Raw genomic sequence first — 25999 nt, forward strand, 5'->3', positions numbered from 1 at the left:
CGTTAGCTATTTTTTATACGCAGTTATAGTCGAAAAATTTTCCAAAGAATAAAAAATATATTTATGGTAAAGATTCACTTAACACAGCTTCATAACCAGACAGCTATATAGCGCGTATTAATATAATTGCCAAATACGAATAATTTCCATAAAGCGTTTTGTTCAAATTCACTTTCCTTTTACTCATCCAACTTTTTCTATTGCTGATGAACTGTGCGATAGTTTAATAATACTTCGAAGAAGAGCAAACAACGACTTTCTGTATTTACCAAATGGATTGGAGTTTATAATTAGGGCAATGAAGGGGAACACATCTATCTTAGTCAGTCGATGATGGTCACATAAACTGACTTTAGGCGATATCAAAGAGCGATTAGAAAGATATTTGCGTCTTGGAAAGTAAGGCAGCGAAATGGTGTATGGTGAAATAGATTACTCTTATCCAAAAATAATTTTGCGTAAATAGGAATATCATCTTCGAAATACTATGTGCGATCAAAGCAAAAAGAAAGTGTCATCTTAAGTTGGCATTGATAAACAAATAAAAAATACTAAAAACAAAAAATATAATGGGTATATTATTTTAATGATCTTTTTTACTATATACGTATTCCTGTATAGCAATACAAGTAGCTTTTTTTAATAAAAGTTTGGTCTAAATACTTGGTAATTGATAAAATAGAATTTGTAATAAATTGAATACAAATAAATGAATAGCTGTTCAAAGAATATGAATTAGATAAAATGGCCTAGATCTGACTTTGTTTGTCTTTTGTTCCCATTATTTCTTCTTATATTCTAAAGATTCTCCGCACAACTTCATGAATATTGTTATTATAAAAGCATAAAAATGCTTGTGAAAACATGCCGGTAAGGAGATCTGGACATCATGAGACGACATAAGATAACGTGATGCTTATAAGACTGCAGACGCACTTCGTATCACGATTTACATACCCACGCTTCTTAGAATTTCCCCTATCAAACTATTCCCCCACCCAAGCTTCAATTCAAATCCTCGTGCTTCTTGATCTCTTCGCAAGATCGAGTGTAAGTAAGCCGAAGAAGAAGAAAAACAGGGAAGAGGTACTACATATTTGGAGGGAATCGGCGAATGAATTTACTAGAACTACCGCTAAATAGAAGCTAGCAGTCGCAGCGAAGGCCTCAAAGTAAATTGGAGCCATGCGACCGATCCTTGTCATCCTGGTTTTCTTCTCGGGATCAGTACTCTCAAGATACTATGTAAGTTGTCATCCATTATTTTCCAATTTTTTAATTTTTTAATCTTTAAAACATTTGCTCGTAACGAATGAATTTAATCTAAAGCATATTTAAAAATATTCATAAAAACAAAGTTATGGATGTCTAATTAAACATATTAGTTTTTAAATTATTTATATTGTAGACACATTATAAAGTATATTAATATCTAAGCCAAATAATAAGAAAAGTACGTAATTTATTATAATGAATAATTCATATACAGTGAATTTCTTTATGACTTACTCAATTTTTTAACACAAATTAAATATTAGTGTGACTCTAGCTAGTTGAGAGGCCAAAGATTTGGAGATCAAAGTTCATAAGATAAGTTGATAGGAAATCAACTCGACCCATTCCTAATTCCTATATTCGATTAGTTTTCTTTTCTTTTACGTCTCCTTTTATTTTGTTTGTCTTTTTACAAAATGTTATCAATTATTATGTATTGTTTAGAAATAAATTTAAGTAATACACATTTTGAAGAGATTAAGATTCGAATATTATATTTAAAAAGTGTAAAACAATTTTTGTAAATTTAAAAATTATCTTATAAAAAACTATATTGTTCGTTTTACGTACTTTTTTAATCTCAATAATTTCCCTTAATCATTTTCATTCTTCGTTCATAGGAAAAAAAACGCTTTGACCGCTCCATCTACGATGACTTTGAAATACCGAATGTTGGCAAGCACTTAATAAAGAAGCAATGGACATTTATTGATTATGAAACGGTAATGAGAACTTTTACTCACCGAAATTGTATAAACAATATTTTATATTTTTTATTTCTTGCAGCATTTTAGTGCATATAGGGATAAAGAAGAAAACAATTGCTATGTAGAGAAACTAGAAGACAATATCGCTGCAGATGGGCTTTCAGAAAATGGAATTGAACAGAAGCAAACATCAAAAGTTCTTTATGCTCCAAATGAATTTTTGACAAAATTAGAGGTAACACATTACAGATATTGTTAACATTATTATTACTTATATAATACAAAAAATAATTTACCTTTTACAGGCATGGCAAATTGCAGGAGCTAGAATAGTTGATTTCTGTAATGGTCACAAAATTATTTTACTACAAAAAACTATTCCAATATTCGAACAAACGATAGATCCTTTTTTTAATATACTTCCTCTGGATGAAAATGATATTGTAACAAGAAGAGTAGCTGATATACTTCTAACACCACTGATAAGTCGAGCTAAGAGACAAGTTGCGCTTGAAGAAAGGCAGAAGCTTAATAAAAACTTTAAACAAAATCGTTTGCGTCGTCAAGTACAACCATCTCCAGGAAAATTTCGAGGACAGACACAATCTCAATACTTAAGTATCGGTAATAATGAACATAAAGAAGGCAAGGCCGAGGCTGAAGCTACTCAACAATCTTCCCGCGCAGTTGTTAGTGCGTAACTCAGAAAACATTTTTACTATGTTATTGCATGATTTTAGTACGCAATAAAAGATTTGAAAACATTTTTAGCTGGAAGCAATGGTATGGGGCAAGCACAAAGTATGTCATTGGGTAGTAGTGGATGTGAAGATTGTTCAAAATATACTGGTGAAAATGTTCCAGATAGATATGTTCAAATTCCAGGTATTGTAAATATTGCTATCCGAAAACACAATTTCGCATACCATTATATGCACAATGAATAACATGTCAGTGAATTTTCATTCTAATCTTCTGAATTTTTCGAACTTTCTTGTACATTAACTAATGCTTCTTCAGCAATCAAACAACCAGGAGATAATACTGTTGGACAACCTGGTACGATCACTTCTGGAATGGGTACAACTTATCCTAGTAAAATATTTGCTAGTACAGTTCGAGATCACATGCCTTACCTTAGTGGTGGTGCAATGTATCCTGGACGTATACCTGACACTGCAACTGGTAGTGATGCATCATACCCAACAAGAGTAGGTGGCACAATTTATCCCGGAAATATACCTACTACTACAATTGATGGTAGAGTAGTCCATTCTGGAAGTGTACCTGGAGGAACTGTACCTGGTACAACAACTGCTGGTGGTGTAGCTTATCCTGGAGGAGTTCCTGGCACTATAACAGGTGGTGGTGCAGTTCACCCTGGTGGTTTACCTGGTACTGTAATAAGTAGGCGTATACCTTACTCTGAAGGTCCACCTCGTACTACTACTGGTGGTGGTGTAGCTTACCCTGGAAATATACCTACTACTACAACTGGTGCTGGTGTTGCTTACCCTGGAAATGTACCTAGTACTGCAATTGGTGGTGGTACAGTTTACCCTGGAAGTGTACCTAGTACTACAATTACTGGTGGTACAATTTACCCAGGAGGTGTACCCAGTACTACAACTGGTGGTGATGTTGCTTACCCTGGAGGTGTACCTAGTACTGCTATTACTGGTGGTAGAGTTTACCCTGGAGGTGTATCTAATGATGGTGCAGCTTATCCTGGAAGCATGCCTCGTACAACAATTGGTGATGGTGTAACTTATCCAGGGAGCATGCCTAGTACAACAACTGGTGGTGGTATACCTTATTCTGGAAGCATTCCTGGTATAACAACTGGTGGTGGTGTAACTTATTCTAGAGGAGTGCCTGGTACTGTAACAGATGCTGGTGCAGTTCACCCTGAAGGTGTACCTGGTGCAACAACTGGTCTAGGTATAGCTTATCCTGGAGGAGTGCCTGGTACTGCAACAGTCGGTGGTGTAGTTCATCCTGAAGATGCACCTGGTACAACAACTGGTCGTAGTGTAGCTTATCCTGGAGGAGTACCTGGTATTGTAATGGGTGGTGATACAGTTCACCCTGAAAACATACCTGGTACAACAACTGGTCATAATGTAGCTTATCCTGGAGGAGTGCCTAGAACTTTAACAGGTGGTAGTACAGTTTACCCTGGAGGTGTGTCTGGTATTACAACTGGTGGTCATATTGCTTATCCTGGAGGTGTGGCTGGTACTACAACTGGTGATGGTGCAGTTTATCCCGGAGGTCTGCCTGGTACTGCAACTGCTGGTGGCATAGCATACCCTGGAATAATTTCTGGTACAACAACTGGTAGTGGCATAGCTTATCCTGGAGGTGTACCTGGTACTACGACTAGTGATGATGTTACTTACCCTAGAGGAGTACCTGGTACTGTAACTGGTGGTAGTATACCTTACCCGAGTGGTGTTTATACTAGTGGTACTGTACCAGATATCAGAGATACTCTTCATGGCCAAATTATAACAGACTCAAAAGCAATTGGAGATGCTAATGTGTATCCTGGTGGACAGTCTCCTACACAATTTTTTGGAACACCAGGTACACCAAGGACTTTTCCTGGTCGTCCTGCTGATATTACAAGTGTCTATGGCGGTGGTATTTCACCACCAGCAAATACTGTACATTATCCAGGAAACGTGATACCAGGTAAAAAGATTGATGGAGGCATTATACCAGGAATATCTGTCACAGCTCCAAGTGGTGATATTACCTATTCTACAGGTACTGCACCAGGAACAAGTAATCTTGATGGTACAAGAGATTCTTTTCAAGGAAAATACTCGGAAAATCGTGCAATAATACCGCCGAGCTATCCATTGCAAGGACAATATCCTGGCAGTTCAAGATGGCAAGATAAAGGAGCTTTAACTTCAAGTCTTGTAGGTCATGGACAAGTAATTGAACAATATCCAAGTGAAGGACAAGGTATCAGACAATATCCTGGTAGTATACAGTATCCATCCAATATAAGATCCATAACAAATACTGGAGAGATTCCTCAATATTATCAACAACCTAGTAATCTTTTGCCTGTAGAAAATGATAACTCCAATTCTCAAGCATCTAGTTCTGTAAAACAAACAGATTCAGGTACTCAAGCAAGCGCATCAGCTCAAGGCAAATTTCAACAAGGTACAGCTCAGTCTCAAGTAACAGGTACTTATAGTGGTTCTGGATCATTCTCGGCTCAAGCTGGTAGTACTGACATAAATAAAAGTGCACGAGCTGAAATTAATGGTGGTAAAGAAGGTGCAGTAAGCAATGCTCAAGGAGTTGGTGGTTATGGAAAGAGTCAAACACAAGTTCAATTAAATTCAGAATTAGGTGCTACAACAACAGGTGCACAAAGCAGTGGCTGGAATCATGGTACAAATTCCCAGGTACAAGCAAGCTCCAAAGGTGGAATGGCAGATGCTCAAGCAAATGGTGAAGGAAGTACTTCAAGTCAAGCTCAAATTGGTTTTCAACCATATCTTAAGACAGATGAAAAAATTGAAAGATATTCGAAACCATTCCGCGGAGGTGGAACAGCCTCCGCTCAAAGTGGAGCATATACAGGTCAATCTCAATCTCAACTTGAAGGATCTTTCCAATATGGAATTACTTACACTGGTGCTGCACAAGCAGGATCGGGATCTGGTGCAGCAACTTCTAGAAAGCCATTCAACTTCAATCTTACGGATAGTGAGCTATTTAAACCATTCAAACCATCTTATGGACCACAAATTGTACAGAAGAATAGTAGTGAAAGGATAAATACAGCCTCAGATAATGAATATAATCAAGACAAACTTCAGTCAGGTTTACAAACTAGTTCTAGTTTCCAAAGAAGAACTTTTACTAAGCCAGATGACAATTCGCAAAATATTACTAGTAAACCAGATCAATCTGTTGAAAAGTCCCAACTGGATGATTCTGTATATGATTATGAAGAAGAATATAATGGCGAAGATTATGACATGTCATCATTTCAATCTTCAATAAATCCGAAGATTTCAAAAAGCTATGCTGCAGAACAAAATAATAGTAACTATCAATTACAAACATTACATGTTGCAGCTGGAAATCAGTATGATGTTCATGTGAAACAAGATACTAATGCAGCACAAGTTGGTGATGTCCTCCAACCTGGACAATCATTACAATCAAGGTACACTATACCACCTGGCTTTCGTGGTAGAGTAACATCTATAGCTGGTGATAAAATTATTACTCAAGGCGATGGGAAATCTCAATCTCAAACAGTTTCTCTGATTCCAAAAGAACCAAGTATAACTTACGAAAATAAATCACCTATTTCAGAAATCAGATCTCTTAAAACTAATCATGAAAGATTAATAGAAAGTCATGCTGCATCTAAAGAAAAGCAAAAAAATACTTTTCCACAAATCCAATATCAAACTTCAACAGAATATCCGAAATTCAATTCTAATGTACCAATGAAACCAAGTTATTATACAATAACAAACAGCATTGCTGGTAAACTAGATGGTAGAAATGCACCAAGGAAATATGAACATCGTTATTACACGAAAAGTTCAACTTGTGGATATTTTACATTCTCTTGCAATATTGTATATGGTTCTAATGGTAGAACAAAAATTTGCAAACCAAAAATGCCGACATATCCCGATGGTACTCCCATGAAATGTTAAATAGTGATTATAAGGTTTAAAAACTCTCTTGTATTGTTTAAAAAAACTTCGTTTTTATTCATAGATTATTTTATACTTTACTAATATTAGAGATATTTTTTTATTACAATTTAGATTATTCTTCTTGTTTATCCTTATTATCCTTATATAAATTAATATTTATGATCATTCATACGTCTTATGAATGTAATAATATTTCTATTATTTCTTTCACATATACACACTACATATCATTTTTATTGAGGTACTTGTACTGAGTGTACATTATAAATTTAATGCTGCATCGAATTTTAGTATCTGACCTTTTTTTATCAATAAAACATATATTAAACAAATAAAGGATTCTACTTTCTATTCGCCTTCAGATATCAATTACATCAATTAATAAATATATATGACCTCTTTTAAATTCATTACAGTCAAGTTTGAATTTAAATAGTTCTTCTACTTAAAATTAGGGCATTAACTTCCATATAATATAGACATAGGTACATTCACGATTTTTTAGACCTTATTTTACAAACCACGCAAAAATTATAAGCACGTACAAATATCAGGTATCATAGATGGTACAGATAATCTCTCATTATCTAACTTCACCAGTCTTTAGATAAAAAACAAAATTTGAAATTACATACATATATGATTTAAGTTATATACATTATTTATATACATACAGTAAAAATATTTAAAACATAATACATTGGAATGTGAATTTTTACAAATAAGAAATATTTAAAATATTCACAAAAGTGTTTCCTGGTATAAAACATTACAAAAAGAATTATATATATATATACAGTTATATGTAAAATTAATAAAAAAGAGCAAATTATAATACAAACTTGAAAAAATAGTCTAATTTAAACAATAATACAATACTGAAATAGACAATAATATTTCACTATTTCAGTTCAGTTATTAAATAAATAAGTTCTTATACATTTAACAAGGTTTTGACATAATTCAAAAATATTGCTACATCGACTGGTGTATACATTTTGGAAAATATGGAAAAAATTGCTTTTCACATTCCAAGTTTCACATTTATCATTGCTCGAATTAATTTAATATTATTATTAAAATGAGTGAATACTAGGCTTCCTGTAGCTCATACTCTGAAATAGTATTTATATGATTTATTTATATTTATTAAATTGATATGAAAATCAATATATTGAAACTTACCATTTGTTAATTTGCCATCATTGGTTATATGTAATTTTTCTTCAAGATTTTCTCCTATTCCTACATCTACCGAGTAGGTATCAGTACTGATAACAAATTAATTGTCAATATGAGTTCTATAATTTAATTTAAAAAATGTGGATATATAATATAATCAAGATATTAATAAATATTGTTACTATTTACCTATTTCGAAAATGTTCCAACTGTACATTAGCTGATTCTAACTGTTCTAAGAGATCCTCATTTGCTCGTTGCAATTTACGAACACTGTTAGTTGCAGCATCCACTTCATCTTGAACTGCAGCTAATTCTTTTTTCAATTCCTCTACTCTTGCTCTAACTCTCTTTACTTCTGCTTCATATTGCTCTGATCTTCTCATGGCATGTGAAAGTTCTGTTGTTTTTTCTTCCAGAGATTTTTTTAATATTGTCTAACAATAAACAATAATAAAAATGTTTAATTAAATTAGTATAATTATATACTAAACATATATTATATTCAAATTAAAGTGTTAGTACATAGTACAAACCACATTCCTAACTAAAAATTCTTGTTGCAATTGTCTTGTATCGCTGTCTGATGTGGAAACTGGACGTGATCGTCGAGATTCTATCCTTTCTTGTAAATCATTTAATTCATTACGAAGTTGCTTATTTTCACGTTCTAAAGAAATTTTTTCTGTTTCCAAACGTTCTCGTTTTCCCCATTCAGCTGCATTTTCTGCTTGAAGTTTCTCTAACTAAATTCATATAATCACAAATAATTACAAATATATCAAAGTTTTAAATATATTTCTATATTTATATTTATAAGATCTACCTCAGCCCTAAGTTCACACAGACGACGATTCATTCCTTCCCTACTGGAAGCTTCATCAATTATACCAGCTTGTACATCGCTAAGCTTAATTTGAAACCGATCTTTCAATTCAAGTAATTCTCTTGTAACATCAGCTTTGCTTTCTTCTAATTCTTCACACTGTTTTCTTAATTGTATTATTTCTGCTTTCAATTTTTCCATACCACGATGTAAAGAATTTTTTTCTCTATTAAAATAAAATCTAATTAATTCAGTAAATTGAAGTTAGATATAAATAAATAATAATTTTTCATATCCTTACTCTCTTTCAGTAGAAATAGTTTTTGTAGCTTCATCCAATTTATGTTGGAGTAAAATTATTTTTTGTGCATATGAATCATCTGTACGTGTTTGTAATGAAGACGAATTTTTTTCTACATTATCTTCTACAGAATTAGAATCTGAAACTAATCTTGCAATATCTTTATCTAATGAATTAAGAGGACTCTCTTTATATAACTCTACAGCATGTTTTGGCACTGCACCTTGTAATACATATTCTTCGATATCTCTATCTGGCAAGATACTATGACTTCCTGAGCAAACATTAGAGTCATCAAGAACTTTACAAGTAAGTAAATCTTTCTGAGAATTTACACCTTCACTTTGTTCCACATTATTGTAAAATTTCAACAATTCATCTATACCTAATGTATTTCTTAATTGTGGATCTGATTCTAAAACTGTAAAAATTTGTTGATCAAATTGGCCAGCGTGTTTTAACAATACCATATGTATTTTTTCCATTTCTTTTTTTAATTGTTCATTTTGTAATTCAAGTTCCTGGCATTCGTGTTTATAACTATTTGCATCCTTTACAGCAATTTCTAATTTTGATCTAAGCGTCTTTGCTTCTTCTCTTGCCATATTCCTTTCATTACGTACTTTGCTCCACTTTTCTCGCCAATTAGCGGTACAATCTGACCACCACCTCATTGTTTTTTCCATTTGTGCAGCTCGTGCTCTTGCTTCCTCAAGTTCTCTTTGTCGTAAAGCCTAAGAATATTGAAAATAAAAAGCTTACTGTATGTAAATATTATTCTATTATTAAAATAAATATATGTAATCATTGCTATTGTTTATACAGAAATAAGTAAGAGTAAAATGTTTTTAAAATTTCATATGTATAGAGTGTAATTTATTTTTTATATAAAGTAACAAGAACAAATTGTTATGATTCAAAGATAAGAGTAACAAATTTTAATTATTACTTCTTTAGTTTCCCATTCACTATCCACATAGCGTGATGATGATGGTACATTAACATCGTGTTCTCTCATATATCGTCGAGAAGACGTTCCACTAGCTGTTGATTGTGCCATAGTAACCTAAAATGCTACTATTTTATGAATGAATGTACGTTAAACGGTATATATTCCTTCTCGAATCAGATCACTTAAAAAATTTAGAGACAATTTTTGTATCTTATTTATACTTTAATTTACATTATATTTAAGAGAATGGCAATCTGAATACAATACTTGAGTAATTTTGATCTTTATACATCACATAGTATATTCATCTGAGCTGACATTTGTGTTATCTATATATAAATATCATATACATATATAGCTATAGGTGCATATTTCGTAAAAGGAAACAGAATAGGTATATTCTGGTATAGGTATATTCTGGTATAGGTATATTCAGAATAGGTATAAATAGGTATATTCTTTCTATTCACTGTTGGTTAAGTTGGTATATATATAAATTCAATAAGAAGTCACTGCTAAATTTATTGTGATATTGTAATGATATACAATAATATACTGGTAATTTCAAGTTTTATAAAAGTAATACAAAATTATTTATACGATGAGAAATCGTATTTGATAAATAATTGTAATTAAAAATGGAAGATATTTAGGAATGATTCTTTGTACATCTTAAAATATATCGCAATTATTAAAAAATTTATTCAATCATATAATATTACATTATAATTCTGTATTCATTTGTGTGTAAAGATATTCCATATAGATAAACAAAACAGTAATGAATACTGTGAAAAACAATTGTGAGGTTGGAAATGGTTTGGATGACCTTGGTATACCTGGACAAGGTTTCTTAAGAGATGCTTTAACAAGTTGTACAGATCCGCTAAAAGCAATTGAAGAATTTCAGTTAGAAAATGGTATTTTATTACCATCTTTACGTCCAATGTTACCTTTACTTGATCTTCATGGAGTAAGAAGACTAGATTTTCACGCATCAGTTCTTGAAGAATTAAGAGAAAAATTAATAAAAAGAATTAATGAAATTGGAACAGAAAGAGCAGACAGAGGTTCATCAGGTGACAGAAGATTAAAAGAATTATTGTCCAAAAGTTTTCCAGCTGTAAGAGTTGCAGCACTAAGGCCAGTTGTTATGTGTATTTTAAGAAACACCCCACATATAGAAGATAAATATTTACGGGTACTTGTTCGAGAAAAAGAATTATACAATGATGCAGATACTGAAGTTAAACGTCAAATTTGGAAAGATAATCAGAGTTTATTTGGAGATGAAGTTTCTCCATTATTTAGTCGATATATCATTGAGAAAGAACAAATATTATTTGATCATCGAAACTTAAATAGTCTTTTCTTTATGCCTTCTCCCAAGGTATAGTATGTTAGAGATAAATATTAATAAAAAAATTGTGAATTTCTAATTATATAATTTACATATTTAGGTAAGAAGACAAGGTGAAGTAGTACAAAAACTAGCACATATGATTGGACATAGTGTAAAATTATATGACATGGTATTACAATTTTTAAGAACTTTATTTTTACGTACAAAAAATATACATTATTGTACATTAAGAGCAGAATTATTAATGGCCTTACATGATTTAGAGGTGAATTTCTATCATTTTAAATTACTTATACAATATTATGTAAAATGAATATAACAATATCTAAATATTAAATATTTAGGTACAAGATATTATTTCTGTTGATCCGTGTCATAAATTTACTTGGTGCCTTGATGCATGTATTAGGGAAAAAAATGTTGACATCAAAAGATCCCGTGAATTACAAGGTTTTTTGGATAGTATTAAGGTATGTAATAAAAATATTTGCATTTAATAATAATACCTATTTACTTATTGATAGAAAGTAAAATAATCTGCAGTTTTCTACAGAGAGGTCAAGAACAAGTCTTGGGTGATCTAAGCATGATATTATGTGATCCATATGCAGTAAATTTCCTTGCTAGTAGTGCAATCAAAATTGCACTTCATTTGATAAATGGTGAAGCACTGCCTAGAGAAAATGCAGTTCTTGTATTGTTACTCAGAATGCTTGCATTAGGTTTATCTGCTTGGCAAATGATTGATTCACAAGATTTTAAAGAACCAAAACTAGATAGTCAAGTTGTGACAAAATTTCTACCTGCACTTATGTCTTTAATGGTAAATTTACATAGGCTGTATATAGTAATATATAATTTTAAATAAATGTAATAATTAGTGATTCATATTTTAGGTCGATGATCAAATAAGACAATTAAATTGTAAACTTCCACCTGATGAAAGAGAAAGTGCAATTGCTATAATAGAACATTCTGGTCCTCCTCCTGATGCTTGTCAAGCATATGCACAGCTTTCAGGAGTTGCTGCTGTTTTGTCTATGTATTATGCATTACATGTAGGAGGTGGTGGTGGAATAGGAAGAGGTAGAGGTGATGCTAGGGGTTTAATGAGAGTATTAGCTACTTTACCAAATTGTCAAGCACAACGTGCATTTGAAGATCCTTTTTTACACACTTTAGTAAGCACATTTAACTTAAAATTTAATAATCATTGATAGCATAATAACTAATTAAATTGCACATGATTTACAGGTATCATTATTAATATTAAATATGGCTGATGAATTTCCTAATGAATCATTCTGTACAGTCATCTTTGACGAATTTTTCTTAGCTGGATTAGGCAGAGACAATGTTACACGCCACTTATTAAAATTACTTTGGTACATCCATCTAAAGTTACCCCCGACTCGTCTTCATACATTAATAAAAGCACTCCAACCAACTAGTCAGGTAATATATTTTTATTAAAAGAAAGAAATAAAGTTATATTATATCATAGCTGTATAACAGTTTTATAACCTCATGTATAATTTAAGCATAATGAAGCAGTACATAATCTTTATGAAGCTTTACGTGATAAAATTGGGAATCGCTCCACGGAGGATCAATTAACAACAACACAAATAGATACATTAGGACTTGAATGTCCACCCTCTCCTCTTACTGGCGTACCTACACCAGCATTGTAAACATAATGTAATTTTTTTTATTAATATATTCAAAAATACAACTTAATTATGTAACTTATGAACAATTAGTTTTTTTACATTGTACGTTTCTTTAATTTTAATGAATAATTAATTTAAAACATAATAAAAATTTCATATATATATCTTTATTTCACTTATATTAATTAATAAATACAAAAGTATGTATATATTTTCAATGTAATATACAATATTTAAAGAGTAGAGATGTTATATAATATGCATAATTTAAGCGAAATTATTATTTTTATTATTATACAGGTATTTGTTTATCTGTATTATTAATTAATTCCGCTACTAGTCTATCTAAATAATTTGAATCCAACTTGTATGACATTAAAATCATTGAGATGTACACTGATGCTTGTTTACTTAACAATGCAAATTTTAGCTCAGGATCTATCATACTCAACCTAAGTAAAATATATTAAAACATTAATCATTTTTATGATAATTAAATATCTACAGTTTATTGAAATACTTACATTTTAATGATAATAAGACCCACAAGAGTCCATTCAGCTGTTTTAAAAATAACATTTGCAGCAGACAATGAGAAAGTGTTAACTAATGCTTTAATTAAAGTACTCTTTTCTCTGCTGTATATATATTGTGGTAATTTATTACTAGCTAAAGCACATAATAGATCAGGTAATCTATAACAAAAAAAATATAAAATAAACATATTTGTAAAATTATAAATTAAGAATATTATAGAAACATAGAAGATCATATTACATTTTATTAAGTTTGTCTAAAAATATTCGACGTCTAAGTATTTTTGGTGCATGTGCTTCTGTTAAAGGTAATATTGGAGTAAAATCATTATCCTGATCAGTAACTTCTGTAGTGTTTTTGTGATTTTCTATAATCATACTCCCTTTATAAAATGCCCGAACCTACAAATGATACTTATGTTAGAAATTCCTTACTTTTTAAATTAAGCTGTACATACTTTTAATTCCATTTTTTCCCCCTCTTCTTGAAGAACACATAAATGAGGTAGTGGTTTTAAAGAATTTGTTGTTAAATTTACATGGATGTCTTTTTCATCTTCCAACTGCAATTTATTTAATTTTTTGCACAGATGCATGTATCTATCATGTTGAACTATATTTTCTAACAATTGATTTCTAATATCTTCATTTCCTAATAATAAAGAAATTGTATCTTCAGTAATCCAATCCCTTACATTATGTTCAATATGAATTGCAAGATTATAAAATTTATTTGACTGATTTTCTTTAGTAGAATTTTGTTGCTTATTTTTTTTATTTTTATTTTGTTTTATTTTTTGTATAGGATCTTTATTACTAATAACAGTATTATATTTTGAAATAGTTGTATTATCCTCTGTTCCTGATGTTTCAAGTAACTCATTTTGTTCTTTATTTTCTATATTTTGATTTTTGTCCTTATTTACAGGAGCAGCACAATTATTTACATTTGTAGTATTTTGAATTCCTGTATAATCTAGTAAGGTATTAGCTTCTATGGTACACATTCTTTTAATAGTATTATCATTTATGTAGTCTTTAGCAGTGCTACCTTTAGCTTCTGAATTAATAGATGCTTTCTTCACATCTACAGATTCCTTAACACCATTTTCTGGAAATTCTTTTAAAATACCAGGTTTTTTAATAATATTATTTGCTACATTTTCACTACTTCTTAGAGACATTTTTATTATATATTCATCATGTGCTTCAATTTCTGAAGATTTACTGAGAAATGTATTTTCTGTATTTTTGCTTGTTTTATTATTTTTTACATGTTCATCTGTGTTTCCAGAATTCAGTACCATTTCTATATCTCTCACATGAATTTCATCTCTAAGCATACTTTCTTTTAATTCGTCTTTGTTTAACAATATTTTGAATTCTGGTATTTCTTCTTTATCTCTCAACCATAATGGACTCGTGAGCATTTGTTCTAATAAGTAATTTGAAGCTCCATAACAATGTGAACTACAAAAATTTTTACGCCTTGTTATATCATAAACCTTATTTTTTGTTGTTGATATATGGTATCGTTGATCAATTATTTTTGTTAATGCATTACTACATAATACATAGCCACATAATTTGATTATAGCCCTTTCCTCAATTACATCTTCCATGTGACTTTTGTTAATATATCTTAGCTGTAAAAAAATTGATAATTATTTAAAGTAAATGTCAAATTATTTAAACACTTAAAAATATACTTACATTAGTCAAAAGCCATTGTAAATCTATTTTTGGTTCTAAAAGGTATTCAACAATTCTAAGAGCTTTTGCATCACATTGTTTCTTTTTAATTATTGCTAATTGCATTTGTGCTTTACTTAAAAGATGTAATAAATTAGTATATATTACATATATTTTTTATATTTCAATTATATTTTTAAATACATTTATGCAAAGTAAATCTTACCTCATCTTTTTTACTTTTTTCCTTTCAAAAGTTTCTTTTCTAATATTGGACATCTCCATTTTTAAATAATAATTACAAGAAAATCTATTTTTATAGAATCTGTATGAACTCAGTCTACTCTTATGTACTATTGGTACTATTACTCTACTACTAATCTATTTTATACAATATCTTATTTTAGAAGCAGACATGCTGGAAAACGTAAGATAAAAAAATTCCTGTATTTTACAGGAATAATAAAAAATAATAGAGTAACCGAATTATAATAAAATTAAGTTGTAAATCAGATTTTAAAACTATTCTTCACACAAATGTATAGTACCTAATAAAAAGTAGAAAATTTAAAAATATACAAAAATGGAGTGAATATTTTTCATATATTGTTTATACCAGTTTATGTTTATACTAAGATTTACTTATATTATTTAGTAGAGTATCATTACTATTTTTTATTTTATATACTTAACGCTAATGTTCGAATATGATTAAGTAAGAATTTACAATTTTATCGTCTTTTGAAAAATATTTTAGTAAATGTACATATCTATTTTTCAGTGAAATAATGATCATACTAAAGTTGGTCAACCTGTTTACGCAATTAATTAATCAAAGTCCAAACAAATTTAGTTGTTTTCTTAATCGTATATGATTGTAAAATTAAAAGAATGAATTGACATGTTCTTTATAATAGAATTTATAAGAAAATTTTTTACAATTATGTAAAAATTAGTAATATAACATATAGGAAAATGTAATAGATTTTCATTCGAACGTTAACGCTCTCTAGTGACGATTTAAAGAAACATTGAACCGGCTGTCTTGTAGAGGTAGAAGTCTACCGAAGTAGATGGAAAAAAAGACCAGTAAAGTGTGACTGGTTATATGGTGTGATTTTGGAGTAGTGTTACGTTTTCAGTATTATCTTGTTGTGCTCGCCATGACGTTGGTTTGAAATTGTATTTTAAAATATTAATCCCGATGTTGGTCGCAGGACTGTGCCAATGTAGTTTTCATGCTTTTAACGAGGAGAGAATCCGGGGAGGCAATTCGTGGATACCGAAGAAAGCTTCAAACACGTTTGAAGCTTTCGAGGTCGTATTCATGGAACTATGAACCTGGACTCGTTGTCTTTTACTTTGTCACAAATCAGTTATTTGGTTACGAATTTAAATAAGAAAAATTTTCGAGACAGCTGCCAAGAAATATCAGTTGTAAGTAGAAAAAAACCTGTTGTACTACTGCATCTCTTATGCCCACCCCTTCCACCTTCTATTCATCACACGCCGTCCTCGGAACAACGCAATATGCTTCGTGAATATTATTACACATTCCATCTAATTTCAATTATTAAAGTGAACATTTTCATAAAAAAAAATAAATGTGGATTTATATATAAATTAATAAACTTATTCTATAAGTAATGGCAATTGAATATTCACGCGGCATGAAATACATCTTGAACTTAGCCTCTTTCCGTAATTTGTATGTATTCCAACGTATTATTTCGAACAATGAAACTCTGTATATTTTTCAATGCTCACTTCTAAAACATAAATAATAATAATAATGTTTCAGTTATTTAACAAATATAATAGTGGTAAAATACTTATTTGTTTGAAATTATTTTGAAATATATTATAATCTTTTCTCAGTTTTATTTCTGTTACTGAATATATGATAATGCCGTAGAGGTCATATCTAATATATTTATGTTTATATACATATTTTATATATAATAATTCATCATTCTAAAATGTATTATTGTATTCTAGCTGGTGCAGTGGAAGGGTTTGGAGGCAGACAGACATTTGCTGCGCTCTTTACTCTCGTGCATCGACTTTTCCACAGGAGAGTCACCAGAATTAAGTGCGAGAGATTACTTTCAAGTACAACTTCTAAAACAAGAGTGTACTAATCTTCTTAGCAAACCTTCTTTTATTTCTAATCTGTGCTTTGCTATAGACCATCCATTTCATCAACAAAAGGTATATTTTACTTTTTATTTAGGTAAAGATTATCAGAATTGGTATGTGTATATGTGTATACTTATATAAATTGATATATATTAAACATTTCTTTATGTCATATTCTTTTAAAACAAACAACTTTTGTTAATTTTAACTTTATCTTTTAGACTTTGAACCCATCACCAAAGTTTTTTTTACGTTTAAAAAAGGCACTTGGGTTAACTCTGGTACAAGAAGTTGCATTTGCGATTGCATTGCTCCATTCTGAGAATACTGAAATTCGTACATTAGCTCTAGAGCACGTACAAAAACAGCTGCCTGAATTGATAACAAATTATATTAATTCTGAAACAAGCAACAGACATCACGAAGAAGGATTGCACGATTCATTGCCTGAAGTTCTTCATCTTATATTGTCTCAAGCTTTTCATTCAGCCAATCAATTTGGCCTTTCATCTGAAGCAAAAGAAAAATTTCTTAAGAATTTGAGGCGCGATTTTCCCCGTGAGCTGGTACCAGTGGTGCTAGCACCACTCTTGTACCCAGACAACGGGGAAACTCCGCAAACCAAAATCGAACTAAACATGGCTGTTAATCAAATGGTAATATAAATAATAATAACTGTATAATTATTGTAATATATTATATATTAAAAATCTTTTAATGTGTGTAATATGTCTATTTTAGGATGGGAATTCTCTAGTAGAATTGATTATGGAATTAGGATATGGATTTACTAACAGTGTTGAAGAATGTCGGTCGGCTTTAGCTGGTTTAGGGACTCGAGAAATATCTCCAACATGCGCAGCAAGAGTTTTAGGTCATATGGCACGTAGCTGTAGTAGTCTTGATGATGCTGGAGGATTACAATCATTTTGGGGTAACTCAGGAGCTACACAAGATGCAAATAAGGAAAAATCAAGTGATAATGCTGCTCCTACTACATGGAATGTTGAAGTTTTTGTTCAAGCTTTAAAAGAAATTGTAATTTTTAGTAACTGTTATCTAATAACTTCATATATTAAATTAAGTATTTAATTTTAATTTATGTTCATTGTTAATTACAGCAATCAACATTATCTTGGAATGAAGTGATAGTTAAGCTAGATCACGCAGAATTTGTTATCAAAGATAGACAAGGATTGAATTTGTTGATCACAGGATTAAGGTTGGGATTGCAACATCAAGGATATCCTCCAGATATGTTTCCTGTGGAACTTTTTTATCGTCATTGGGATAACATAGAAGGACAGTTTTCTCTAGTGCAACAAATTTTAAAGTGCCCTGATATATTTTGTTTCGCTGATTATCCATATCATTCTGTAACTGTTGATGTATTGAAAGCAGCACCAGAGAGTGACAGTAAGGAAGCACAAACTTGGAGGTCCTTAAATGTAGTTGAATTACTCTTGCATATGGCAGAAAGAGGACTGTATGGACCAGTTCAAGAAATATTTAAATGGCCCATTCAACACTGCCCTGATGTTCTTGTATTAGCATTATTACAAATTAGTGCTCCTATTACAATACTTAGACAAGAATTACTTAGTACATTAATGCCTATTTTTCTTGGGAATCATCCAAATTCAGCTGTTATTCTACATCATGCATGGCATGGAAATACAGTTAAAATAAAATCTATTATTATGCATGCTATGGCAGAATGGTATATACGTGGAGATCACGATCAAACAAGACTATCTCGTATTCTTGATGTTGCTCAAGACCTCAAAGCATTAACTCATTTATTGACTGCTCAATCATATCCATTTGTTATTGATCTAGCCTGTTTGGCTTCAAGAAGAGAATATTTAAAATTAGAAAAATGGTTGACTGATAAAATTAGAGAACAAGGAGAAGTTTTTGTTACTGCTTGTGTAAAGTTTTTACAAAGACGTTGTCCTCAAGTAATGGGACCTGGTATAAAGGAAGATCTTACAGTACCAAAAGCAAGTCAACTTCCACAAGAAACACTAACAACAATGCTTGCTTGTTTGCAAGTATGCGCTGGGTATGTTTACTGTTTTTGTATTCTAGATGTTTTTAATGTAAATAATATTTCCTTATTATTAATATTTTTCTTATTTCTCCTCTTTTTTATTTTACAGAAGTGTATCTCAAGAATGTTCTGAGGCAATAATGACAATGGTACAAAATTGTAGTCTAATGTTGAGTAAAAGTACAATGAGTAGACCTCCACCACCAGGAGTTTTACGACATCGTGGATTGGAACCTTTTAATCCAGCAACTTTGGGAGGACAGGTATCGAAATTAATGTAATTTCTTATATTTACTTGTACACTAATCTTATATATAAATATATCTTATTTAATTTTGTAGTTGTTTTCTTCAAAACAAGTGGATCCGCTTGGAAATTTAAGTTCAAGTCTTGCATCTATGGGCTTGGGTTCCAGTCTTGGTCCACCAAGTAGTTCTGCATTTAATTTATCAGGTGCACTTGGACCTTTAGTATCAGCACCTGGCTCTCCTTCTCGTCTCATGGGACCTTCTCCAAGTCCATTTCCGATGTTACCATTATCTTCACAGTTGCATTCAGGACCAGTTGGTACGCAAGGACCATCTGTTTTACCTGGAAGTACAACAATCGGAGGATTAGGACGACTTGGACCACCAACAGGCATTGAAAAAGCAAGAATACCTGAAACATCGAACTTATTTCCTGATATGGCACAAAATGTTTCCAAAGAAATTGAAGATGAAGCAAACAGTTACTTTCAACGAATATACAACCATCCGCCACATCCTACCTTATCAATTGATGAAGTTCTTGATATGTTAAAAAAATTTCAAGATTCTGGTAGTAAAAGAGAGAGAGAAGTATTCAACTGTATGTTGCGAAACTTATTTGAGGAATATCGATTTTTTCCTCAATACCCAGATAAAGAGTTGCAAATTACGGCACAATTATTCGGAGGAATTATCGAAAGAGGATTGATTAATAGCTATATGACACTTGGATTAGCTCTGAGATTTGTATTGGATGCACTTAGGAAACCAGAAGGCAGCAAGATGTATTACTTTGGCATAACAGCTCTGGATCGGTTCAAAAGCCGTTTAAAAGACTACCAAACATACTGTGAGCACGTCAGGGCAATTCAACATTTCAGTGAGTTCCCACCACATTTAATTGAGTATATAGAATATGGATTACAGGGGCAGGAGCCTCCCACAAGACCTCAAGGTCCAGTCCTCCCAAAATCTTTAGCAGCTATGCTGGCACCAGTTACTACACCATATAAAACTATTACAACAACAACAATAACGACAAGCACTACTCAAGCGAAATCATCCACGACTCCAACCACCTCTCTCTCAGCCAGAGTAAGTAAAATATAAATTTAAGAACTGCATAATACATTTTCATTGTTACTTATGATTTTTTCTTTAATTTTAGCCTTCTATTGCTAATGCAACAAACATTGATACGTTATTAGTAGCAACCGATAAAGAAGAAAAGATAACGACACCTCCAGAAGCTTTACAAGATAAAACAGCATTCATCTTCAATAATCTTAGTCAACTTAATTTACAACAAAAATGTGACGAAATTCGAGAAATTGTCACAGAAGAGTATTGGCCTTGGATGGCTCAGTATTTAGTAATGAAACGTGCAAGCATAGAATTAAATTTCCATGCTTTATATTCAAATTTTCTGGACTGCTTGAAATTACCAGAAGTGTACAAAATGGTTACTAGAGAAACATTTAGAAACATAAAGGTTCTATTACGGAGTGATAAAGGAATAGCGAATTTTTCTGATCGTTCACTTTTAAAAAATTTAGGTCATTGGCTAGGAATGTTAACTCTTGGCAGAAATAAACCGATTTTACACATTGATATAGATCTAAAAAGTTTACTTGTCGAAGCATACCACAAAGGTCAACAAGAACTTCTTTATGTCGTTCCATTTGTTGCTAAAGTACTTGAAAGTTGTGCAAAAAGTCGTGTCTTTCGTCCACCTAATCCTTGGACGATGGCAATTATGAATGTATTAGCAGAATTACATCAAGAACCTGACCTAAAATTGAATTTAAAATTCGAGATAGAAGTATTATGCAAAAATTTAAGCATTGATGTAGGTGAATTAAAACCTGCGCTTTATTTAAAAGATCCAGAAAAATTACGGAACTTAGAATATCAGCTATCACATCCTAATAAAAAGTCTGAATCAAACAACAATCAGCAACAAACACAAGGTCCTATTGAAGAATTGGTTGGCCCTACTACAACCGGAACTATTGTTCCACAAACAGCTCCAGCAAATACAACACCATCTTTACCTACTGGTCCACCAGAGCCGCGCTTTAATTATATGGATATTTCTGTAACAGGGATTGCTAATATTTCTCAACATATCACCATTAATAATAATTTGCCATTATTCCAAACGCATCCACATTTGAAACAGTTTGTTCGTCCAGCTGTTGAAAGAGCAATTCAAGAATGGATTCATCCTGTAGTTGATCGATCGATCAAAATAGCTCTAACTACTAGCGAACAAATTGTGAGAAAAGACTTTGCATTAGATCCAGAAGAAGTTCGAATGAGAACAGCGGCAAGACATATGGTTCGTAATTTAACCGCTGGAATGGCTATGATTACTTGCCGTGATCAAGTTTTGGCGTCAATTAGTACAAATTTAAAACAAGCTTTTTTAACTGCAATGATGGGCACAACCCCACAACAAAAAGAACTTGCAGAACAAGCAGCTAATGTAGTAGCTGCTGATAATATGGAACTTGCTTGCGCATTTGTACAAAAAACAGCTATTGAAAAGGCAATTCCAGAAATGGATAAACGTTTATTGAATGAAATTGAATTACGAAAAATTGCACGACAAGAAGGAAGAAGATATTGCGATCCATTACTTAAATATCAAGCTGAGAGAATGCCTGAACAAATAAGACTAAAAGTTGGCGGAGTGACGCCTCAACAAATGGCTGTTTATGAAGAATTTGCGAGAAATATTCCAGGATTCTTACCACTATCTGAACGAGACACACAAGCTTTGTTAATGCCAAAACCTGTTACAGTATGTATTCTATATTCTATATGTCGTGTATTTATAATTCTTATATAATATTGTTTATTTAAAATACTTTTTTCTTAAAGGAACCTACTGTAACTGCATTTGCTGCTAATCCAGCAGTTGCAGTAGCGACGGCACAACAAGTTGCTGCATATGCAGCAGCCGTGAGTAACGATGAAGTTGGAGCTATGTTAGAAAAACTTGCAGCTGAAGTTGAAGTATTGCTTGCTGCAATGGGTCCAGTTGCACCTCCTCCACAACATGCTGCTCTTCACAGTCTCTTAGATTCTATTATCCTAACACGAAGGTCAAGAGATGCAGGCGCTGCTATGACATTACTTAAAAAAGTAAATTATTACAAATTATATTATTTAAGTATGTAATCTATATTATATGCAACCTATATATCTCTAATTCTAGGCTGTAGAAGGTTTATTAGATGGCCCTACCATTAGTGGTGTAATAGATTCAGAAATTATATTGCGATATAGAGAACTTCATTTACGTATTTTAAAATGTTTACAAGATCCACGTGCCTATGGCATGCAATGGACAAACAAACACATTACTCGGTGTTTAACTGAGTGTCGAGAAGAGTTTCGATACAACTTCGAAGCTGTCGATTATCTTATCAGGTATTCTACTTTTCACAATATATTATTAAATTATTAAATTTATTTGAGTGATAAAATATAAATAACATCGTTACTATCGTTTTTAGGTCTCATTTAATTAGTCTTCCACAGTATGATTTAGCTTTGGCTCAAGCTATTGATTCTGGAAATTCTATGGCGACAGCATTTGCTATGCAGTTGGTGCAACTTTATTTAATTGATGAAAGACAAACTACACATGTTGCCGAATCTGACCTATTTCACACAATTGAAATACTTGCCCGAATAGCTCACCACAGAGCACCACCTGAAGGGTGACTATTAATATTATGATATTAATTAGTGCAGAATTAATTCAAATGAAACATATATTTTTTTCAGAATTTTACTATTTAGACTGACAAATCTGATAGAATCATTGCGTGTAAATCATGACACAGGAGTATTAGCAGACAGAGCTCCTGCTGGCCCTACAGCGCATATTCATTCTGGAATTCTACAGGTGAGAGTAAGTAAATTCTGCCAATCCTAAGGCATCAAGAACACACGTTTGTATTTACAATTTATGTTATTTGTTTTTAACAGGCTCGTGACTTTGACGATCCACCTGGATTGATGGAAAAGACGGAATATTTGTTACGCGAATGGATCTCAATGCATCATAATCCAACGCACGCTCGTGATCCCACGAAAGCTTTCGGAATGTTTGTTCATCAAATGAACATTCATGGAATCCTTAAGACAGACGATCTCATAACAAGATTCTTTAAATTGAGTACTCAGATGTGTGTCGATTCGTGTTATCGTGCTTTAGCTGATACAAGTGCTGCAATATCTGTTGTTCGTGCGAAATGTTTCCATTCGTTGGATGCTTTCGTTCGTTTGATTGCACTTCTGGTAAAACATTCTGGTGATAGCACAAACACTCATACGAAAATTAATTTACTGAACAAGGTTTTGGGAATCGTTGCTGGCGTATTACTACAGGATCAGGAAATGCGAGGAACTGATTTTCAACAATTGCCGTATCATAGAATTTTCATCATGCTTTTCTTGGAACTTTGCGCCCCTGAACCTGTATTGGAAGCAATAAATTATCAAGTATTAACTGCTTTCTGCCATACGCTACATATACTTAGACCGGCCAAAGCTTCAGGATTTTGTTACGCTTGGCTGGATATAGTTGCACACAGAGTTTTTATTGGACGTACGCTTGCGATTACACCACAACAAAAATGTTGGGGCATGTATGCGCAACTTTTAATTGATCTCTTTAAGTATCTTGCATCATACCTTCGAAACACGGAACTTGCAAAGCCTGTTATTACGTTATACAGAGGAACAATTAGAGTACTATTAGTCTTATTACACGATTTTCCTGAATTTCTTTGTGAATATCATTATGGATTTTGTGATGTAATTCCACTTAATTGCACACAGATGAAAAATATTGTTTTAAGCGCATATCCAAGAAGTATGCGGTTACCTGATCCATTCACGCCGAATTTAACAGTTAATCTGCTGCAGCAAGCAACACATACCCCCCGAATATTGACAAATTTTGCGTCTATGATACAGCCATTAAGTTTCAAAAAAGAACTTGATTCGTATTTAAAAGCGCGAGCTCCAGTTACTTTTCTTTCTGAATTGCGTAGTAATTTACAAGTATCTCAAGACACTGGTTTCCGCTATAATATTCCATTAATGAACGCTCTCGTACTTTATGTTGGGACACAAGCTATATCTTTTATTCGCAGTAAAGGACATACGCCTAACATGTCTGCTATCGCACACTCTGCACATATGGATATATTTCAAAACTTGGCAGTGGATCTTGATACAGAAGGTCGTTATTTATTCATAAATGCAATTATGAATCAGTTGCGGTATCCTAACACCCATACGAATTACTTCAGTTGTACACTTCTGTACTTGTTTGTTGAAGCCAATACGCAAGCGATACAAGAACAAATTACAAGAGTTATTCTTGAAAGACTTGTTGTAAATAGACCTCACCCATGGGGTCTTCTCGTTACTTTTGTTGAACTTATCAAAAATCCAACATACAAATTCTGGACGCATGAATTTGTTCACTGTGCACCAGAAATTGAAAAGTAAGTTATTAATAATAATTGTGTATTTTATTATTTTGATTTTCCATATAATGTATATTTTTTTATTTATATTGTTTCAGGTTATTCGATTCAATAGCTCATTCGTGTAGGAACCTAAAAGATTTAGAATCCATTCGGGAACCGAATATCCCAGAGTGATAGGATGCTTTATTTTTCATTGTCGATTTGTGTACAGTAAAAAAGAAGAACATAAATAATAAGAATCGCGTGTAAAAAGTTGTTAATGTACGGATAGATGTACCATACTTTGGGCTTAACTTTTGGTGGATAGATATTGAATAATCGTATATTAAGTGTATCAATTGAGCTAGAATAAGCGAGATTACTATTATGTTAATATTTTAATAAAAATATTGTTGCATCGATCAGAAAGCAACGAACATTCAACCTCACAAAATGTGTCTTTTCAACAGTGTACTTGAGACAGTGTGTTACCACGACATTGTAATATTATAGCACAAATGTCAGTATAATGCGTATCATAATGAAGAAGAGGAAGTCAAGACAGCAAGGGTGTTCAAGAAGTAATAGTGAATTTTTGTAGGTTAAATTGAATATAAATGTATTATGAATAAGTGGTATATTGAATCAGTACCAAAATTAATATGTTGTACTATGTAAGTCATTTAGGGAGTATTTGCAGAATGTATGGTGCACCTGAAAATCTGTAATATAGTATATAATTACTAATATACATTGATGTAATTTTTTAAGAATTGTAGCTACGAAAAAAGATAAAGCTGATTAATTAAAATGTGGTTTAAGTAATCCTTTGCTTTATATGTTAAGTA

The 25999-nt window shown here is 31.9% G+C and overlaps 5 protein-coding genes across 9 annotated transcripts; 3 read left to right on the forward strand and 2 right to left on the reverse strand.

Moving 5' to 3' along the window:
• Positions 1-1028: 1028 nt before the first annotated feature.
• Positions 1029-6796, forward strand: LOC122569108 (mucin-19-like). Of its 2 annotated transcripts, XM_043729640.1 has the most exons (7): positions 1029-1245; positions 1896-1997; positions 2062-2217; positions 2288-2675; positions 2754-2867; positions 3003-4679; positions 4755-6796. In XM_043729640.1, exons 1-7 carry the CDS (start codon positions 1186-1188, stop codon positions 6686-6688), a joined length of 4431 nt encoding a protein of 1476 aa, XP_043585575.1. In that variant the 5' UTR covers positions 1029-1185; the 3' UTR covers positions 6689-6796. The 2 variants fall into 2 exon arrangements, with proteins under 2 accessions (XP_043585575.1, XP_043585574.1); XM_043729639.1 differs by having other exon boundaries at positions 3003-6796.
• A 109-nt stretch (positions 6797-6905) lies between these two features.
• LOC122569109 (coiled-coil domain-containing protein 102A) lies at positions 6906-10271 on the reverse strand. Of its 2 annotated transcripts, XM_043729641.1 has the most exons (7): positions 9950-10271; positions 9001-9734; positions 8700-8925; positions 8410-8619; positions 8063-8310; positions 7877-7962; positions 6906-7806 (listed from the first exon to the last, which is right to left on the reverse strand). In XM_043729641.1, the coding sequence occupies exons 1-7, from the start codon at positions 10058-10060 to the stop codon at positions 7784-7786; spliced, it is 1638 nt and encodes a 545-aa protein (XP_043585576.1). In that variant the 5' UTR covers positions 10061-10271; the 3' UTR covers positions 6906-7783. The 2 variants fall into 2 exon arrangements, with proteins under 2 accessions (XP_043585576.1, XP_043585577.1); XM_043729642.1 differs by lacking the exon at positions 6906-7806 and having other exon boundaries at positions 7877-7992.
• A 111-nt stretch (positions 10272-10382) lies between these two features.
• On the forward strand, positions 10383-13067 carry LOC122568921 (negative elongation factor B). The gene is made up of 8 exons (XM_043729214.1): positions 10383-10510; positions 10706-11342; positions 11413-11580; positions 11660-11785; positions 11869-12138; positions 12212-12496; positions 12570-12770; positions 12857-13067. The coding sequence occupies exons 2-8, from the start codon at positions 10734-10736 to the stop codon at positions 13007-13009; spliced, it is 1812 nt and encodes a 603-aa protein (XP_043585149.1). The 5' UTR covers positions 10383-10510; positions 10706-10733; the 3' UTR covers positions 13010-13067.
• A 157-nt stretch (positions 13068-13224) lies between these two features.
• Positions 13225-15602, reverse strand: LOC122568924 (putative RNA polymerase II subunit B1 CTD phosphatase RPAP2). 2 transcript variants are annotated; one of them, XM_043729218.1, is made up of 6 exons: positions 15443-15602; positions 15238-15352; positions 13983-15170; positions 13766-13926; positions 13513-13683; positions 13225-13440 (listed from the first exon to the last, which is right to left on the reverse strand). In XM_043729218.1, exons 1-6 carry the CDS (start codon positions 15499-15501, stop codon positions 13281-13283), a joined length of 1854 nt encoding a protein of 617 aa, XP_043585153.1. In that variant the 5' UTR covers positions 15502-15602; the 3' UTR covers positions 13225-13280. The 2 variants fall into 2 exon arrangements, with proteins under 2 accessions (XP_043585153.1, XP_043585154.1); XM_043729219.1 differs by having other exon boundaries at positions 15238-15347; positions 15443-15596.
• Positions 15603-16245: 643 nt separating this feature from the next.
• LOC122568922 (CCR4-NOT transcription complex subunit 1) lies at positions 16246-25976 on the forward strand. Of its 2 annotated transcripts, none has more exons than XM_043729215.1 (14): positions 16246-16653; positions 17215-17427; positions 17577-18011; positions 18097-18393; positions 18477-19420; positions 19518-19671; positions 19750-20751; positions 20825-22462; positions 22543-22806; positions 22880-23094; positions 23181-23387; positions 23455-23581; positions 23659-25187; positions 25268-25976. In XM_043729215.1, exons 1-14 carry the CDS (start codon positions 16552-16554, stop codon positions 25344-25346), a joined length of 7206 nt encoding a protein of 2401 aa, XP_043585150.1. In that variant the 5' UTR covers positions 16246-16551; the 3' UTR covers positions 25347-25976. The 2 variants fall into 2 exon arrangements, with proteins under 2 accessions (XP_043585150.1, XP_043585151.1); XM_043729216.1 differs by having other exon boundaries at positions 23455-23575.
• The last annotated feature ends 23 nt before the right edge of the window (positions 25977-25999 follow it).

The sequence above is a fragment of the Bombus pyrosoma genome, linkage group LG7 (assembly GCF_014825855.1).
Source record: "Bombus pyrosoma isolate SC7728 linkage group LG7, ASM1482585v1, whole genome shotgun sequence".
In the NCBI taxonomy this organism is placed as follows: Eukaryota; Metazoa; Arthropoda; class Insecta; order Hymenoptera; family Apidae; genus Bombus; species Bombus pyrosoma.

Bases quoted from the DNA above. Each gene is read 5' to 3' on its own strand.
- LOC122569108 (XM_043729639.1), top strand. From the start codon at position 1,186: ATGCGACCGATCCTTGTCATCCTGGTTTTCTTCTCGGGATCAGTACTC. The intron at 2,218-2,287 runs GTAACACATTAC...TACCTTTTACAG, and splicing joins AATTTTTGACAAAATTAGAG to GCATGGCAAATTGCAGGAGC. The intron at 2,868-3,002 runs GTATTGTAAATA...ATGCTTCTTCAG, and splicing joins TAGATATGTTCAAATTCCAG to CAATCAAACAACCAGGAGAT.
- LOC122569109 (XM_043729641.1), bottom strand. From the start codon at position 10,060: ATGGCACAATCAACAGCTAGTGGAACGTCTTCTCGACGATATATGAGA. The intron at 8,926-9,000 runs GTAAGGATATGA...TTATTTTAATAG, and splicing joins ACTATTTCTACTGAAAGAGA to AGAAAAAAATTCTTTACATC. The intron at 7,807-7,876 runs GTAAGTTTCAAT...ATACTATTTCAG, and splicing joins TGATGGCAAATTAACAAATG to AGTATGAGCTACAGGAAGCC.
- LOC122568921 (XM_043729214.1), top strand. From the start codon at position 10,734: ATGAATACTGTGAAAAACAATTGTGAGGTTGGAAATGGTTTGGATGAC. The intron at 11,581-11,659 runs GTGAATTTCTAT...TTAAATATTTAG, and splicing joins TGGCCTTACATGATTTAGAG to GTACAAGATATTATTTCTGT. The intron at 11,786-11,868 runs GTATGTAATAAA...AGTTTTCTACAG, and splicing joins GTTTTTTGGATAGTATTAAG to AGAGGTCAAGAACAAGTCTT.
- LOC122568924 (XM_043729218.1), bottom strand. From the start codon at position 15,501: ATGGAGATGTCCAATATTAGAAAAGAAACTTTTGAAAGGAAAAAAGTA. The intron at 15,171-15,237 runs GTAAGTATATTT...ATTTTTTTACAG, and splicing joins TACAATGGCTTTTGACTAAT to CTAAGATATATTAACAAAAG. The intron at 13,684-13,765 runs GTAATATGATCT...TTTTTGTTATAG, and splicing joins TTAGACAAACTTAATAAAAT to ATTACCTGATCTATTATGTG.
- LOC122568922 (XM_043729215.1), top strand. From the start codon at position 16,552: ATGAACCTGGACTCGTTGTCTTTTACTTTGTCACAAATCAGTTATTTG. The intron at 16,654-17,214 runs GTAAGTAGAAAA...ATTGTATTCTAG, and splicing joins GCTGCCAAGAAATATCAGTT to CTGGTGCAGTGGAAGGGTTT. The intron at 22,807-22,879 runs GTAAATTATTAC...CTCTAATTCTAG, and splicing joins CTATGACATTACTTAAAAAA to GCTGTAGAAGGTTTATTAGA.